This window comes from Lampetra planeri, chromosome 57 (assembly GCF_965212315.1).
Source record: "Lampetra planeri chromosome 57, kcLamPlan1.2.h2, whole genome shotgun sequence".
In the NCBI taxonomy this organism is placed as follows: Eukaryota; Metazoa; Chordata; class Hyperoartia; order Petromyzontiformes; family Petromyzontidae; genus Lampetra; species Lampetra planeri.
This window is the reverse complement of record NC_136163.1, coordinates 4,849,513-4,867,514: the sequence shown is the minus strand read 5'-3', so window position 1 is coordinate 4,867,514 and position 18,002 is coordinate 4,849,513. Positions and strand designations below refer to the sequence as shown.

Sequence of the window (18,002 nt, the reverse complement as noted above, 5' to 3'; positions counted from 1 at the left end):
CCCTCCAACGTCGCCCACCCAGGACACAGTTAACATCACGGGAGTGGGGTGGGGGGCAAATGTAATGGCCACGTGTGTGCCCCCCGGTCTTCCCAGGGGAGACCAGCAGCAAGAACAAAGGGGGGCCCCGGGTGTGCAAACATTTACAGCCACAGCAGCAGTAGCCAGTGTGCGAAATTTATTATCACCCGAGATGTAAATATGGCAGATGCCTTTCTGCAAGAGCCAACTGGTCCCGTTATTTGGGGGGGGGGGGGGTGGAAAACAAAATCAATTAGGGCACGAAGCCTGCCAACTAAACAAATAACACAGACGTCACACTGAAAACAGGGAGCAGAGGAACCAAGTTGCAGTGTGTATTTTACACCGACCGTGAAAGCTGGCTTCAGATATAAAAATAAAAAGCATCGCTTTTGACTTGGCCACAAGTACCATTGCTCAGGACAACACAAATCGCCTCTTTTTCCACTGCACAACCGAGCCATGCCAGGGGCAGTACCACCGAGCCAGCCCGGCGTGATTCTAGAGGGCACCAGGGTTGTGTTTTTCCACTGCAGAAGCTGTGCTGCCGACGTGATGTGCTCCCAACGGTCGCACGCAAATGGACAAAGGGTGGCGCGTAAAGATGAGCACGGTGAACATTATTAACCCCGCACCTGGCCCTGCCTGCCCCCCCCCCCCCCAGCCAGATTCAGATGTCGTGAGGCCATGATATCAAAGTTTGGTTCCGGCTCGGCAAATAGCCAGTGGAGAAGAAATTCAGGGAACCCAGAATTTTTAGCGCGGCATCCCTCGCAACTTGCGTTCCGTGTGACGTTGGCATCAATCATCGACGCATCAATCATCGACTTGAACGCAGAGGCGGAGTTGAGGCGTTGGGACGGAGGTGATGTTAGAGTAATGGGGCCAATTGGGTTTGTGGGGGTCTTGGGGCACAGGAAGACCCACTTCCCCCCCCAAGATGTCACGACACGGATTTGGTTAAATTTCGTCGAACGCGCGAGACATGACCAATGACGGAGATGGTGTTGTACCGCAGCATCTCTTCCCTCTGTTGCTGCGACATTATTTACTGCGGCTATTTCGTTTCGCTCCTAATCCTACCTCTCCCACAATCTTGTGACGATGTTACAGCAGCAGTTGGGGAAATCTGTGGAGTGGCCATGTAACGATTCACCAAGCCTGCCCACCTTCCCACTTCTCACTTCCCCGCTCAACTCACAGTGGGCGGCTTCTTGGCTGGCCGTCGAACAAAGACGGTTAACCACATCACGTGCGCTTTGAGATGCGCTTCTACGGCCGTCTGGAACGCTCTTCCCTTCCGAAATTAGGAAGCCACTGGAGCTGTGCACTTTTAAATCTAGATTGGAAACATTTCTTTAGACCTGCATTTTGTGTTTAATGTGTTGTCCTTCCCCCGCACCTCCGATTAGCACGTACGGTGCGAAAGAAGTTCAACATACATGTTCGTCTGTAGGGTGCGGGTGGGGTGGTATAACTGATAACTGTCATAACGAAGATCAAACATGGGCATTTCAGTACATTCACAAACCTTACAGAAAACCGTCCAAATTGATCCGAGACGTGAGCCCAAACTTTGCAAATTAATAAAATCTGCCCCCAAAGGAGAAGCCTTGGTCTGCCGAGGTGATGGCGTCATCACACGTGACGTCACCTCGCGGTGGCGACTCCGATCACGACGTGATCGCGCCGAATGAAACACTTTCCGAGGACGCGCTGCAGAGGCCTTGCACAGAATTCCACGCGTGCTGCGATTCATCAGAACTTATTTTGTCCTACGACATCGAAGACCCGCCTCTCGTTTTTTCTCGGCGTCGTCCAACCCATTGGCACCGCAGATTCAACGGCACGCCATTCGCGAGAATCGTAAAACAGAGACCACCGCAACGAATTTTGGCGAGTGCATCGATCGCCAGCACCGATTTAAAATCGATTAATCGTTACATGCCCAGACACCGTCCACTCTCTGCCTACCCCTTAATACAGCCCACACTGCCGCCCCCCCCCCCATACACAGCCACTCTCATCCAGTGTAGGATATCCCAATGGACTTTCTCTGTGGTTTGTGTATAGCACAATGCAATTTTCTGCACTGCCCAGACTTAAAAATGCAGGCTTGCGTAGGATACACACAGCGATACTTTGAGCCAAATTGCGATGCAATTCCGTTCGGTACTATACTGGGTACACGTGCGCCGAGGGAGCGTGGCGATAAACGCACACATACATTCAATTTGCCTCTTCCCTGCAGTCCAAAAGAACGATTTTCCCTTCGGATAAGCACCGGCTTACAATAATTAACTTCGGCCATTGTAGAAAGAAAATAAAAACTCCAGAAAAAAAGAGACATGGCTTCGGGAGGCAGGGTTTCCTCTCACTGCAGGCCCCCAGCATGGTGCAGCTTTCCGCTTTCATCGGTTCTCTGCATGGAAATGCAATTTCAGATCGTCTGCACGCTGCACGCTCCAGATTATTGGCAAACAAGCCGGTGTGACACACCACAGGTTCAGTTACGCGAGAGGTCTCGTGTGTATGCGTCGTCAATATTTCATAACGCACTTCCCATGCAGTACACACAAAGGCAACCTGGCAGCAGGGGGGGGGGGGGGGACACTCCGACCCCTCCTCCCCCCCCAGTGGCAGCTGTCCCCGTGTGGCCCCAGGGTGAACGCCAGTGTGACGGTGGTGATGCTGTGTGGAGTGGTGGGGGAGCGGTTAGCGTAGCTGCACTACGAACCTGGCGACACGAGTTTTATTCCTGCTCACGGCCGCCACCGCCAGTGACGATAACCTGAACCGGTCCTGGGCCTCCCCTAGGTCAACTCGGCCTCCAGTGTACCTGGTACAGTGTGTAAACATCGCCACTAGGGAGACAGACAGCCCGGCCGTGGTGCCAGCCGCCCACCACCCCCTCATACTGCACACAGGTGCTCGCCAACGGCACTTGCTCCTACAGTCTGTTAAGGCTATACGGGGGATCTTTAGTCTTGGGAGCGGTGGTGTTGGGTGAGTGACATCTGAAAAATGCTGCAGTTAAACTCAACTTCAAACGAGTATCGGCATTGGGGAAACAAAGGTGGCCGTGCCACGGTGCTGGGGACAGCGATGACTCGTGCGCCCTGCCGGTCTTAACCAACAGCTCTGTCGATGTACATCCCCACACGATGGAGAGGGCGCCGATTGAATAAACACGAGAGAAGCGTGTGCTTGTGTAACGTGTTACACAAGCACACGCTAAATTGATGCGCGTGTTTGTCCCGTGTTACATCGGTATCTCCAGTTTCAATTAAACATGGCGATCGTTGTAGCCGCACGCGTATTCGCACGCATTTCCACGCAACAGAGCGCTCCCTTGTTTAGCAATCATCAGGCAAGTGCAGCACGTTTAATTTGGACCGGGACCAAGATCAACCGCTAAAAACCCGCTTCCGCCCTAATGACACGGTCAGATTGAAAAACTCGTTTCTGCAGAACTGCTTTTTGCGTTTAGTTTGTTGTCCTTCCCCTCCACCGGCTCCTTCCGATCAGCACGGTTGGCTACGTACGGTGCGAGAGAAGAAACGTGCACACACACACGTGCTCAACGCAAGTCCCCTCTCGTGACGGCAAGTGATAACGTTTCCGTCAAAAAGGTGTTGTGGCGCTCTGGCCGTTGCCCACTAGGTAGCGCTTTGGTACGAGTCGATTGCGGCCTGGCATTTAGAGACAATTCCGTTATCACAACTGGTTTTCTTTTTTCCGTTTCTCTCAAATCGGGTAAAAACTGGTATGCAAAAAAAACCACGCTATTTTACACAGTTCCAAACGACAAAGGCGCGGCGCAAGGCTTAGACTGTACACGATCCAAAACCAATAAGCGGGGGGGGGGGGGGGGCCCGTGTCGCACCCACCAGGCAAGGGGAGACCCAATCACCACCGCCGCCACATCCACCGACCCCACTGCCCCCCTCCCCTTTTGCGATACCGCCGCTCCCCCAACGGGATGGCTTCGCTCACGGACCACACCGCCGATCCTGAAACGCGCTACGAGAATGATTCATCGGTCGCGTTCACACAAAGAACACTTCCGAGGTGCGCGCTCACCAGGCAGGTAAAAGGTACAAAGTTTAAGCAAAGGTGCAGCCCCGCAATTGCTTGCCGATGCCGCCACCGCTGGCGGAAGGTGCCTCTTCCCCCACTAGACGGGAGATGGAGAGAGCACCCTCTGGCTCTTCCACGACATCTTGGAAGAGGTGGTAGTACCCACACTTTACCCCACCACACGTGGCCTGCTGATCGGCTGACTGCTGTGTCTCGATTTATACTGCCGCTGGGTGGAATGGCGGGCAGGAGAGGGGGTGGGGCGGGAATGGGGGAGGGGGGGGGAGATGGGGTGGGTGTTTAAGAAACTTTCCCCATTGATTCAACCGCTGGGTGATGGGACTCAAGCTGTTGGGCTGTGCAGCTTCTCAAGGGTACGTCAAGAAAACCACGGGGGAGGGGTTTTGTCTAGCGAGTTTGTAGTTGGCAGTGTGCGTCACTGAGGGGTATGTATGGCTGTTATACGTTCTCTCCTCGGCAATGGCACTACTTTAGTATCACAATCCACTTGGTATGTACAAGGTGAAGGCTGTCAAAATCACGTATTCGTTTTTTGCTTTTGCCAAAAAAGGTTCCCGCTGCTCAGACGCGTGCCAGTCGCACGTCGCGCGTAACCAAACGCGTCGCTCGCCGCTCGTCCGGCCCAGTAGCAGCCGGCTGTCACGCGCCGCCCCTCCACACACCGCGGCCGCAGCGGAAATGCCCGTTTTTGATCGTTTTCAAAAAAAAAATAGAGTCTCCAAACAATTTTACTTATTAAACGTTCACCACCGTGTCGCCGCTACCACCCGATGAGGCTCGCCTTGGCGCGCTCCGACATCTTGCGAACCCGGCCCCTGCTTGACATGCCGAGGCTGATGTCATCGCTCGCGAAGCCTTCGCTGGCGTCGCCCGCAGGGAACTCGCCCTCCTCCGAGCCCTCGTCCTCCTCCGAGCCCTCTTCCACAGCCACCCTCCTCCTCCTCCTCCTTCTCTCCGCCCCCACGTCCGCTACATCTGACCCGTCCGACCCGTCCGACCCGTCCGACCCGCCCGACCCGCCCGACCCTTCGGAGCCATCGGGGCCTTCCGAGCCGTCCGATCCGTCGGACCCATCCGAGCCGTCCCCTTGATCGTCCACATAGCGGATCGTTCGCTTGCCCTGGTTTCGCGTCCGCATCGAGCCCCTGCCCCTCTTGGAGGCCGGCGCCGTCCCGCGGCCCGCTGGCGAGTCCCTCCGTGGCCTCTTCCGCGCGCGGCCCCGCGTTCGCCTGCCCGAGCTGGGCGCCGCGGCCGCATCCGCCGCCGCCTCTGAGGCCGCGGCCGCGGCCGCCGCCGTTTCGGTCTCCGCGGCCGCCCCCGCCACGGGCTGGGCCCAGCGGCCCGGAACGCCGCGCCTCCGCTTGGGCGGGCGGCCCACGGGCCTCTTGGCGACGCCGCGCACGGCGTTGGCGCGCGTGACGGGGCGTGGCGCCCGACCCGCCCGGGTCCGGCCCGGCCCTCGGCGGGCGCCGCTGCAGACGCTGCCGCCGTCGTCGAAGTCGCTGCCGCTGTCGGACGACGGCGACGGCGAGTCGGGGCCGGAGATCACGTCCAGGTGGTCGTCGGAGCCGTCCTCGCGGCGGTCCCCCCCACGCCCCTTCTCGTCGCCGTCTTTCTTCCCGTCGTCGTTGGCTTTCTTCTTCACCGCTGCGTCGCCCGCCCGCCCGTCGTCGTCGTCGTCGTCGTCCGTGTCGTCGCTCGACTCGGACTCGCTGCTCGGGAGACGCTTGGCGGGTGCTGCGCGCGCGGAGGCGGCGGCAGAGGAGGCGCGGGGCCTCCGCGAGCCGTGGCCGTTGAGCCGCCTCTCTCCTCCGCCTCCACACGACCGATAAACACCACCAGGCAACGAGCGAGTGGGAGAGTTAGCGGGGGCATGAGTGGTGGGGGGGGATGACGATGGTGAATGAGTCAGAGTGGGCAGGGAGTGAGTGCCCAACGAAGCGAGCAAGCCAGCGAATTAGCGTGCAAGTGAGCGAGCGGGCGAACGCACAGGAAATAAGTCAAGCTGGTTGGCAGGGGCTTGCACAAGCGAGTACAGTCCTCAGGTTTCGGAAGACCCGACTTGCGGAAATCCGACCTTACGGAAATGCTCTCATTAATTACGTAAAAAATAAATCAATATGCAGAAATGTTTGTGTTAGTTACATAACCGCCAGTAGTGCAGCGCGGTGAGGTTGTGGATGAATACCGCGGAGCGAGATGTGAGGTGGGCAAAGCCTTAAACCTCTTCATTTTAAGTTTATTTCAGGAGTTATTTACTTTATGTACTTTCGATTGCTCATGGGTCTCGGCCAACAGTGATCAGAGAAGTCTAGGCCAATGCACGATAAAGGAACATTCGTAAGCGACTGCTTTCTGTTAACAATTAAAATTAAAATGTTTCGTGGTACTCATAAACAATTAGATGCAATGTTCCATACAGGTAGCGATAGAAAACAGACAGCGCGATAGAGTACACAGAAAAATAACTCCGGCTATGCGATTTCATCGTTGAATTCGAGGGGAAATTGTTCAGTTTCCGACATCCAAAAAATTCGGGTTTATGCATCGTTCTCAGGAACCTAACCTTTCCGTAAACCGGCGACCGTCTGTGTATGAATGAGCGAGCGGGTAGGCACACGAACGAGCGAGCTTTGCGGACGGCACTCACCGTCGGCGAGCTCCGGCTTGCCAGCTCCTGATCGCCGTCCGGGCCGGTGCCGACGCTTGCCACTCGCGTTCTCCGCCTTCCCGTGCGTCGTCGTCGCTTTTGACGACGACGATGACGACGACGACGACGAAGACGATGACGACGACGAGGATGACGACGACGACGACACATCGGCACTTTTCCTCTTGCTGTTGCACACCGGGGGCCGCGAGCCCTCGTCCTCCGCACCCCCTGGCGGCGCACACCGGAACACGCGGTGAGCGGGGCGCCCACGGCGGCCGATGGGGGCAGCGCCAGCTCTTCCGTTGGTCACTGGACACGGGACGACAACCACGAGTCACCAAAACGGGAGCCTGGCGGCGGCGGCGCGCAAGGCGAGTCCGAGCTGTAGCCGTTTATACCGAGTCCTGTTTAGTTTGGTTGTCTTTCGCCGTACGGTGTGAAATACGTTCAAAATACGTACACGCATACCCCTATGCATCCCCAGAATTTTACCACTAACTTTAAACCTACCGCTAACCTTAACCGTTTCACTAACACAAACCAAAAGCATGCCCTGAACCATACCACCAACCCTAACCACTAACGCAGAGTCTAGCACTTTGACAGGGCTGCCACTGCTCATGCAACATACGTGACTGGGCACACAGGGCAGGAGGGTTGTTGCAGGCAAGGACAGGGTGCAAACACGAAAGCAACGCGGCGCAAGAGTGCAGACCGGTTCGGGTGTGCGGCATTCACTGGGCGTGGAGGACACAAGTTGGGCTTGGGCCGTGCGGACCAAACCACGGCGCCACCACTCACCAGCCGCAGTGGCCGCGACCCCGCGACCCTTGCCTCCTCGCGTCGTCATCCCCACCGCCGACGAAGACGTTGACGACGATGACGACGACATCATGGCCGCTCCCCCCGCCTCCGCCGAGGAGCGGCCGGGCCGGCCGGGGATCTCGGTGGTCCTCCCCGAGGCGGCGGTGGCCGCCCCCTTGCCCGCCGCTCCGCCGTGCGACATCATGGCCGCCCCTGAAGACGAAGACGATGGCCGGGCAGAGGCCTGCACTCCCTCGACATCGTCAAGAGGAGAGAGTGACATTACTACTCTGCCACGTGTGCGTGTGGTGCATGTGCGTGCCAGTGCAGTACACGCATGTGTGCGCGATTGTCGTGTAGCGGTTAGCGCGCTGTGCTACGAACCCGGCGACCAGAGTTCGATTCTCGCTCACGGCCAACACGAATGACGATTATCTGAACCGGTCCTGGGCTTCCCACGAGACCAAATCGGCCTCACATGAGCACCGAGTGCGGTGTGTAAATGTCGTTTGCCGTGCCGGCCTGGCAACCCACCCACCCCCTTTGTGTGGCGTGCCGGCCTTCATAGGTGCTACTCGCTAACAGCATTTGCCCCAATAGTCTATAAAAAAAAAAAGGCTATACAGGGGATCTTTGTCTGTGCGCGCTTGTAGAGTGGAGGTGACGTACCATCCCAGCGACGTCTGATGACGATGAGGATGACGACGACGACGATGACGACGACGCGTCGTTCGGGTTCCTCGTCTGGGCCTTCACACGTTTCCTAACCTCCGGGCTGGAGTCACACGCGCACGGTCGACATCAACGTTAAAACACGCGCTCGTCTTCGGAAGAAATTTGATTATTTAATTGCCACTAATGACAGGCGACAGGTACATTTGTCATTTTAATGCAGTTTTACCCACCTATGGCCAGGAGGCACAGAAGTGCACGAGAAGCAGACAATACACAAGCAGCGTGGACGTGCAGGAGAAGCACACACACACACACACACGTCACACCTGGAATCGCGGCTGCTGGAGCCAGACCGAACGTGCTTGGCACGCTTCCCGCGGCAGGCGGCGTGCTCCCGTCGCTCGTGGTAGCGCAGCGCCGACTTGTACTCGGAGACGATGCCGCGAATGTGCTCCTCAAAGAGCGCCGACAGACGCAGCGTCATGCCGTAGATCTGAGCCATGCACACGGACGAAGAGCTGTTGTGGCCGAGTTGCGATTTCAGGAGGAGCACGGGAGACTCCGGGTAAAGAAAAAACACGTTCACCACGCACACCAGCTCACAAAAGACAAAGATCCCCCGCCGTGTAGCCTTAACAGACTCTCGGGGCGAGTGCTGTTAGCGCGTAGCAACCTATGAAGGCCAGAATTGCGGTGTGGCCATGTTCACGCATCGCACCGTGTACTAATTTGAGGCCGAGTCGACCTAGGGGAAAAACCCAGGAACGGGTCAGATTTCCACCACCGTTAATGGTCGTTGAGCGGGGATCACAGGTCGCCGGGTTCGTAGCGCAGCGCGCGAACCACTACACCACCGCTCCCCACACACGCACGGAGAGAGAGGAGGGGTCGGTTAAATATCAATCAGCTTTTATTTATTATTACTATCACCACGTTTGTTTACCCAGGAAAGTCTAACCCAAGTCACACTTTTCTCTTTTTCAGGAGGGCGTCCCTCAAATTTTCCACGGGTGGCGGGCAATGACCGCCGGGTATATTCCGACCGTGTAACTCGCGGTGCAATTTTTTTTCAAAATGTAACAAATTTGGCCAGTGACACCGGCCGCACAATTCGCCCCCCTCTTGCGAATGGCGTCACGGGATCTTTAACGTCCCACTGCAAGTGAAGCAGACCGCACGTAATCGTACGAGTATTTTTAACGGTTAACACACACCGCAGTATTATGTACCTATGTATGTAGAACGTCTTTCGCACCCGTACGCAAGCCAACCATGCTAAATCGTAGGTGCAAAATCACGGCGAACAAACACACGCTAGCGGCCAGGCCAGGCCAGGCTACGTCACAACCCCAGGGAGCCGTGTAACCGCTAACCCACCCGAGACTTCTTGTTGGGCGTGTAGGCCTTGGCGTTGGAGAAAATGAGGCGCACGTCCTTGCAGAAGTCGACGGGGTCGCGGTACGTGTCCTCCCGCAGACGTTCTCGCACCGTGCCCAGGTCCATGGGCGTCGGGATGATGGTGCGGTAGTCCTGCAAGCCAGCGCGCAACCACACGGCTAACGGTTAAAGGGCAGCCCCCCACCCCACCCCTCCTCCCACACCACCCCGGCAAGAACCACGTACAGAAAAACTTCCCAAAGCCAGACTTCGAAGAAGCCAGATTTTAGGGTAGGCTTCCCTACAATTAAAATTATGATTGTATTTCTGTGTATATAACAGCATCATCCGTGGCAGTTGCATCTCCAAATGCTGTAGAATTTGTAACATGCGCAGTTTTTAGACGTAGGCATGGAAAACTACAAACTAAAAGGTTGCCAGAAACTGGTTGCCATTAATTCTAGATTTGAAGCTTTCGTGACTGCAAGGATTCATACTCTTAGGTTTTTTCGGTAAAGTCACGTAGGTAAAAATAAATAATACAAATAATATAAATAATAATAGAAATAAAATAATAAATCACGACGTTTCGGAGGCAACACAAGTCTCTGTCATCAGGTGGGACCGTCACAGCTAAATTTTTGCTGTGACGGTCCCACCTGATGACGGAGACTTGTGTTGCCTCTGAAACGTCGTGATTTATTATTTTATTTCTATTATTTATTTTTTCCTACGTGACTTTACCGAAAAAACCTAAGAGTATATGGTTGCCGTTAATTGCCCAAAGCTCTGTGATCCGACGTCATCCTGAGTACGATTGTTTAAGGGCGTTTGAAATTCATTATTATTACGTTGCGATGGTTGGTCAACTAAAATAAACTCCAACCGAAATACTTTGGTACATACAGCTGAGTGAATGTCAACCCCGAGGCCGATGTATCCATGTGTTAAAAGCCACGCGACGGCTTTAGCTTTGGAAGCCGGCGATCCGGATCAGATCGGCCGTCGTGGGTCACACGCTTTCGATTCAGCCACGGTGGCAAAATGTTAACTTCCTCACCCGGTATGCAGGAGGTCGTGGGTTCAACCCAGACCCCGACGCCTGTATATTTAGTAGAGTGTGCATGTTCTTATCGTATTCGCGTGGATTTTTCTCTGGGTCCTGCGGTTCTCAAAGTGCGTTTGGAGTATGTGTGGCCAGGTTGCTGTTTGTGGGTAGGTCGGCTTCTGACAGAGAACTATATAGCTCAGCTGGGCCTCACCTGGTTCCGTTACCGTCTGCACGCTCGCGGAACCGGGCACGCGCACAATAGGAGGGCGCGGCGTGCATACGCGAACGGCCGATCCTAAAACCGTACGCCCACCAGGCAGCATGGGAAACGCAGAGTAAATAAACAGCAAATGACGATGGTGGTGGCGGCGGTGACGGCGGTGACGGCGGGACTGCGTAGGTACCGGGTACACGATGGGGTCCACGGGCTGGCGGAACGGCTCCGAGTCCTCGCGCTCCAGGATGACGCTCACCAGCTGCCTGCACTGCTGCTTCCACGCCGCAATGTTGTAGGCCGACTCGCGCCGGTAGCGCTGCGTGCGGCGCTTCTGCCAGGGGTTAGAGGGAGGGAGGGAGGGCAGCACAGTTTAAAAGCGAGCGTCGTTATCAAAAACCCTAAACTCGGGGGTCGGGGAACCTTGACCTGACAAGACGTCGAAATGGGATTTTTTGGATGACACCACTGACAGCGGACAGTCACTTCCGTACCTGTGGCTTGCTGCACTGACCACGGTGTAGTGGTGCAAGTGACTTGCCGCGCTGACATTGGAAACAGTGTAGTTGCGTGCATGCGAGTTTATTTGCATGTGCGCCGGCTCGTATGCGCGCTTTGGTATGCGTCTGTATGCGAGCGTGGGTGCGGTGTCTGTGAGTAAGCGTGGGGAGTGGTCGCGCAGCGTACAGTGCACTGCGCTTACGAACCCAGCGACCCGCGTTAGATTCCCACTCACAACTAATAATTGTGGCGAAAGTCTGAACCGGTGCTGGGCCTCCTCTAGGTCGACTCAGCCTGAAATGAGTACTTGGTGTGGTGTTGTTAAGGCTACACGGGGGATCTTTGTCTCTATGTGGTGGTGGTGGTGTACGTGGTGAGCGTGTTTTACCCGGAGTCTCCCGGTGGACGTGCTGGGCGCTTCCCGATCCTCCTCGTGCTCCTCCTGAAATCACAATCCAGTCACAACAAAGCACGGGCAGCACACACACGCACACACACGCACCCACGCACGCACACACACACACACGCACACACACACACACACACACGCACCCACGCACACACGCACGCACGCACACACGCACACACACGCACCCACGCACGCCCACGCACGCACACGCACACACACGCACACACACGCACGCACCCACCCACGCATACCCACCCGAACGAACGCGAAAGCACACGCGCCAACCACACGAAGCAGCTTAACAGACAAGCGAGCAGGCAGATCAACGCAAAAGCACGCCGGTTGAGTGAGTGGGCGAGTAAGCGAGTAGATGGACTCGCGAGCAGCGTGGGGTGGGACGGCAGAGCGGGACAGCCGGGAGAGCCTGGCAAGCGAGCAACAAGCCGCTGCGGTCGAGCGAGCAGCTGGCCTGATTGGGCGGGCGACATCGTCCCAACATCCCACTGTGCCCCACAGGGGTGACACGCACACACCTCTTCATCAGGGCTGACCTCCGACTCCTCCTCCGGTTCGTCCTTCTTGCGAGCGTTGTGCAGAGTGAGGATGTCCGTGCAGCTCGAATCCCTGCGAATGAGCAACAGGATGAGTGCGAGGAAGCAAGAGACGACGCAAGAGACGACGCGAGAGACGACGCGAGAGACGACGCGAGAGACGACGCGAGAGACGACGGCCTTCAAAATCAAAACACAAATTACGCGGAGGTGGCCGGGTGGCCAGACAGTGGCGCGTGCTGCTCGAGGAGACCCACTTGATGAAGTGCAGCAGCAGGTCGCTGACGTGCTTGGCCGACTTCACGATGGGGCTACCGGGCTCGTTGAAGGCGCGGGCGTTGTGCTCGATGTATCGCACCTCCCACATCAGCGACGACAAACGTCTGCGGGCGGGCGGGCGAGCGAGCGAGCGGGTCGCCGGTTAAAATACAGGGCGTCGTACCGATTGCTGTTCCGGAGCCAGGCTTCCACGGTTCGGTTCCGTAGCGCTGCCGATTGCACACGCAGTTCATGCGGTACAAAATGAAGTCCATAATACCAAGTCGGTGCAGGATAACGCCATGCACAATAGCCACGTCACACCCACAGTTTTTGTTTTTGTTTACGTGGTACATTGTATGCCTGTCCTGCAGTTGCTGAAGTGAGTTACACGAATCAATTGCTAACGATGACTATACCAGCAGAACCCCTCTTAACAACCACCTGTTATTGACTAATCGCTTAACGACGGGCCTCCATAGAGCCCATTGTCTTCACTTCACGACCATTCCCCTAAATTTCGATGTAAAGCTTTCGTGACTGCAGGGATTCATCTTCTTGGTTCTTTCGGTAAAGTCACGTAGAAGGGAAATAATAAAATAATAAAAATAAAACATAGTAAAATAATTCTCACGACGTTTCGGCCACAACGCAAGCAGCCGTCCCTCAGGTGAAGACCAGGTCTGTCGTGAGAATTATTTTATTATGTTTTATTTTTATTATTTTATTACTTCCCTTCTACGTGACTTTACCGAAAGAACCAAGAAGACTATTCCCCTGTTAATTATGGGCGTACGACGAGCACACGACCGCTCATTTCGGCCAATTGGCAAGCTTAAAAGTGGTCTAACCAGGCCTCGGCCAATCTGCGACATCCATTCGTGAGCATTGGGGCATTGTTTACATTCACTTTGAAGTGGAAACATCTACTCGCTTAACGAGCAAATCACTTAACGACCCGTTTCGTGGAACCAATTCCCTTCGTTAAGAGCGGTTTCTACTGTACAGCGAGCGAGCAAGAGCACAACCAGCAGGGAGACGGAGCGATGAGATCGGTTCGTGTGCGGAATGATGGGGTGGGAGGCCTTCATCCAGCAGTGGACTGACAATGGCTGAGGATGATTAACTAAAATGACAATACTCCTCCCTCCACATCAAAATGTAAGGTTTTTTTTTTTCTTCACATCCCCATCAGCCACACAGCCTTCTGGGAGTGAATATTTTTCAGCAGTGTTGGTTTAATGCGAGAAATCTCTGTGCCAGTTTCCACATTCCGTGTCTCAACACCAATGCAATTGGCGATCTTGGTTGATGGTCACCCAACTCATTAACCTTAAAGCAGCTGATGTAATCACGGGGCAACTGAAACCCGGACTCGAACCCAGGCGCTCTGCCCTCTGAGCCACCCCTGGTTAGGTGCCAGTTCAGCAGCCCCTCGGACCAAGTAGACTGGCCGCCCAAACCCATAACCCCGCCCCCCACTTGGCTCAAGGTGACATTTGAACGAACCTGTAGAAGCCGTTATCCAGCCGCTTGCGGATGGTGCTGAGGTCGGTGAGGTAGGCGATCACGGTGCAGTAGAGGGGGTACGCCTGCAGGTCCACGGGGGTCGCAAACTGTGCCGTCACGTCTGCACCACGAGACGCAAGAACGGACCAGGTTGACGCCGCGCGCACCGATGCCGTTAACCGGCACGGCAGCGGCAAACTCTTTGGCAGGTGTTCAAAATGGAACCGGTGGTGCCGTGTTAAGGGGATGACGGAGGCCCCGACGGTCCGAGCTCGCTAGCCGGCCACAGCTAACAGCTGGTGCGAGTGATACCCAACCGGACCTGGGCACCCACCCCTCCCCCCTCCTTCACCAACGCGCCATGAACAGCGTGAAGTTTAGTCAAGCGACCACCACGACAACCTGCGTGGTTGCGGCGAGACCTTCTTTCAGCACAGGATTGGCAAAGGACTGATGGGGGTCACCAGGCGGTGGTGTCGGCAGTGGTGTCAGCCACCGTGCTGAATGCGGGGACCGTGTCGAGTGTTGCCGTCTGTGCCTATGGCGGACGTGATTCATAATCAACGTTTTTGGGTTAGATCGCATTATTTATAAATGTGTCGTAACCGTCCACCACCCAACACGGCCAATCAGTCAAAAAGGATGCAATTACCAGCGAAACGTCGTACTCAAAAATTGTAAATGTTGTGGTTTCACGCTTCAACACACCGGTGGGCTAAAGCAGTGAACTATTTGTCTTTTGTCAACGTGACACTTTTTTACCGATTGGCAGTGTCGGGTGGTGGAGGGTTACGACACATTTATAAATAACGCGATCTAAACCCAAAAACGTTGATCATGAATAATATTGGTCGCAAAAGCCTGCTACGTGTTAAACTGGCGGATGTCGTGTAAGTGCGAGTGCTGGGGTCAGCGCTGGACGCGATGGCGGCATCAACGGTCGGTGTCAATGTCACCCGTGTCGGTGCGCCGTGCGTCTTATTGGGGCGGCGTACCCAGCGTCATCAGCTGGTCGAGAGCGGCGGTGATGCGGTCGCGCTGCTGGCCGCGGGGCTCCGAGCCCCACTCGCCGTCCTGCGGGCGGTAGAGGAGAGACTCGCGCTCCTCGCTCGTCAGCGGCACGCTGGAGCCCGGCTCGGGGGGCGGTCGCGCTGCGGGGACACGGCAATGGGGGAGAGAGGGGAGGGCGGGCAAGGTTAGACACACCAGCAGGCGTGAAGAGCAGCAGATAGACACGTGGAGATTTTGGCATCCAATTGGCGTGGGCCAACTCGTGAGCTTCAAGCAACGTCCTGGGCACTTGATCAGCAAGCCCGCCACCACTGCCCGGTCTCCCGCAACACACAGCTTATCAGCGAGCCCCACTACCACACTGGCCGGCTTCCACAACACGCAGATCATCAGCGAGCCCACCGCCACCACCCTGCCAGGCTTCCATCTTCCGCGGAAACAATGTGCAGCACTTATTCAGTTCCACACGTGGAAGATGTGGACACACAAATGCACAAGTGGAGACTAACACTCCCCTGTTTGCAACTGTGGCGACGATCACAAACGATGGAGCATACAACTTTGCACGGCCCCAAGTATAAATCTGAAAGCAGTGGGTGAGTGGTGGGTGAGCGAGTGAGCAGACGAGACAGGGATTGAACAGCCATCTAAATCTAATAATTGCTCTTCATTGGCCATAGGAAATCATCATCACAAATGTACAATGCAGAGCTGATGAGGGCCTCCCAATGGTGTCTGTCGTAAGGGGGAGGGGGGGGGTTTATATGACCATACTTCACCACACTGGTCAGTGCAGGTTGGTGAAATGGAGGGGGGGCAGGGCTCGGAACTCCCAGTGGGGGAGGGGATACGTACCATCGTCCGGAATCACCTCCATGTCCCACGGGCTCATGCGCTCCGTCTCCTCGTTGTCCCAGCTGGGACAAAACAAACCGCAGACAACGGCGAGTTGAGTTAGACTCGACAGCGGGGTGGGGGGGTGGGGGGCAGACACAGTGAACATGCTTCAACACAAGCCTTAGACTTGGCTCTAGGACTGATTTAGACTGTGATTATGCGTGTAAAACTTGACAGCATCACGATTCGATGCCCTCGTCATCAGACCACTGCTGATTGAAGGCCTCTAAACCCCACGCTGTATCAGTCCTGGGCGGGTTGTTTGACCATACCTCACCACAGTGGTCAGTGACAAGTTGAGAGGGGGCTCGGGGGGGGGGCACAGGACAAGTTCAGACATTACCCGCCACTGATGTCAGTCGTGATGGTCCAAATTTAATTTGTCACATGAGATAATCACACTGCAAATTTGCTCAACTGAGATGACACGGCAACATCGCCTCCTCTCCTCTGCTGGACTAGGTCTGTGACACGGCACCTTCCTCCTCCGTAACCTTTTGTCCTTCCACCCCGTACCTCCCAGTTGGCATGGTTGGCTAAGCGCGGTGCGAAACAAGTTCAACATACGTACACGACAGCCCTGCGCCATGATAACGATAGCGTAATACTGTCAAGGAAGGGGTCAACTCCACCGGCTCTACTCTCTACTGGGTGAACCCCCCCTCCCCTCACCCACCACACGGCGTAGCACTGGAAGGGGCTGTCCGGGTACTGCGCCTGGAAGGGTTCTTGCCGCAGCACCGTGCCATACCACCACGCCTCGTCGATCACCGCGCGGAACCGGTCCCCTGCGATCGCACACGCACGCACAACGCCGCACCACGTGCTTGGTGATCACAGATGGTATCTCCCCTCGCCTGGTACGCAGGATGTCGTGGGTTTAAAACCCAGACCCTGGCGATGCCTGTTGTTGTGTATTTGGAGTCCTCCAAGTGTTTTCTCTCCCAGTGGTGGTCACGTGGATTTTTCTACGGTGTTGCTGCAATAAATGACGGCGTGCGATGATGATATCAGCCACTTAGTTTAGAAATGAAATAGATAACCTAGCGAAGGCCCAGGATCAGAAATCATGAGAATAATAATTATAGTCACAAAGGGCCTTTCATCAAGTATCTTAAGAGCGCTGTATTAAACGTAGCACTCGGCATAAAAACAACCGATCTTAGCCGTGGCCAGAAATCCTTCTCGGATCGCCAGGTTTCAGAGAGCGTCTGCACTAACCGTGGCGCCTTCACGCCACTCACACGGGCGCGAGCGAGCGTGCAGACACGAGCGTGCGCAAGCGTGTAAACGCGAGCGTCGGCAGACTGGACTTCACGCAACACTGAACTGTTCAGGCGAGTGTGGCCCTCGCTTACCAACTTGCCAGTTGCGAGCGCGCGCCTCGTCGTACGTCTGCCTCAGCACCAGGAAGTCGATGACGTCTGGCATGTCGTGGTACCTGTGGGCGGACAGCACGACCGGGCGGTGGGGGAGAGGGGGGAATCTTTCAGCTCGCGAACTCGGACCTCATCGCGGCTTCATCGCTAAGATGTTCGCCCTGAGCGCGTATTTCGCCAACTCCCCCGCATCGCCCCCGGCCAGGCCCCGAGCTCACTTGATGGCGAACGCTCCGCCCGTCAGCTTCCCCGTGTCGGCGTCCAGGAAGGCAAGCTTCAGGCAGCACAACGTCGGAGGCCCAACCTCGTACTTGATGCCGACGATCTTCACCAGCTCCTGCTCCTGCGAGGAACAAACATGGGGGGGGCGGGGCGCGGGACACTCATCATCTTGCACGCACGAGGCGGCTTGAAGATGAAGCCAAGCCGGGGTGGGGGGGGGGGCAGTGCCAGGCCAGTCTCGCACGGCTCAGAGGAGGCGCCAGCGTTGATTTTCCAACGCAGTACCGACTAGCGATAATGCACGACGTAAATGATTTTCCTCACTGCCCCCCCCCCCCCCCCCGAACAAGATTCAGATGTCTTGCGAGG

General features: G+C 55.9%; 1 protein-coding gene across 3 annotated transcripts in view; it reads right to left on the bottom strand.

Annotated features, from left to right (window-relative positions):
- Positions 1-163: 163 nt before the first annotated feature.
- The window catches only part of LOC144735897 (PH-interacting protein-like), a 47,303-nt gene continuing 29,464 nt past the window's right edge, over positions 164-18,002 (bottom strand). Inside the window, exons 27-42 of one of the 3 annotated variants that reach the window (XM_078618475.1) lie at positions 17,630-17,754; positions 17,391-17,473; positions 16,709-16,820; positions 15,991-16,052; positions 15,120-15,275; positions 14,125-14,245; positions 12,615-12,740; positions 12,340-12,430; positions 11,786-11,839; positions 11,087-11,230; positions 9,632-9,784; positions 8,581-8,747; positions 8,249-8,354; positions 7,577-7,832; positions 6,773-7,084; positions 164-5,937 (exon numbers count right to left, since the gene is read on the bottom strand). In XM_078618475.1, the coding sequence (XP_078474601.1) occupies positions 4,883-5,937; positions 6,773-7,084; positions 7,577-7,832; positions 8,249-8,354; positions 8,581-8,747; positions 9,632-9,784; positions 11,087-11,230; positions 11,786-11,839; positions 12,340-12,430; positions 12,615-12,740; positions 14,125-14,245; positions 15,120-15,275; positions 15,991-16,052; positions 16,709-16,820; positions 17,391-17,473; positions 17,630-17,754 (3,123 nt within the window). In that variant the 3' untranslated portion in view covers positions 164-4,882. The remainder of the gene's footprint in view (positions 5,938-6,772; positions 7,085-7,576; positions 7,833-8,248; positions 8,355-8,580; positions 8,748-9,631; positions 9,785-11,086; positions 11,231-11,785; positions 11,840-12,339; positions 12,431-12,614; positions 12,741-14,124; positions 14,246-15,119; positions 15,276-15,990; positions 16,053-16,708; positions 16,821-17,390; positions 17,474-17,629; positions 17,755-18,002) is intronic. The other 2 variants (XM_078618474.1, XM_078618473.1) reach the window with 2 other exon arrangements.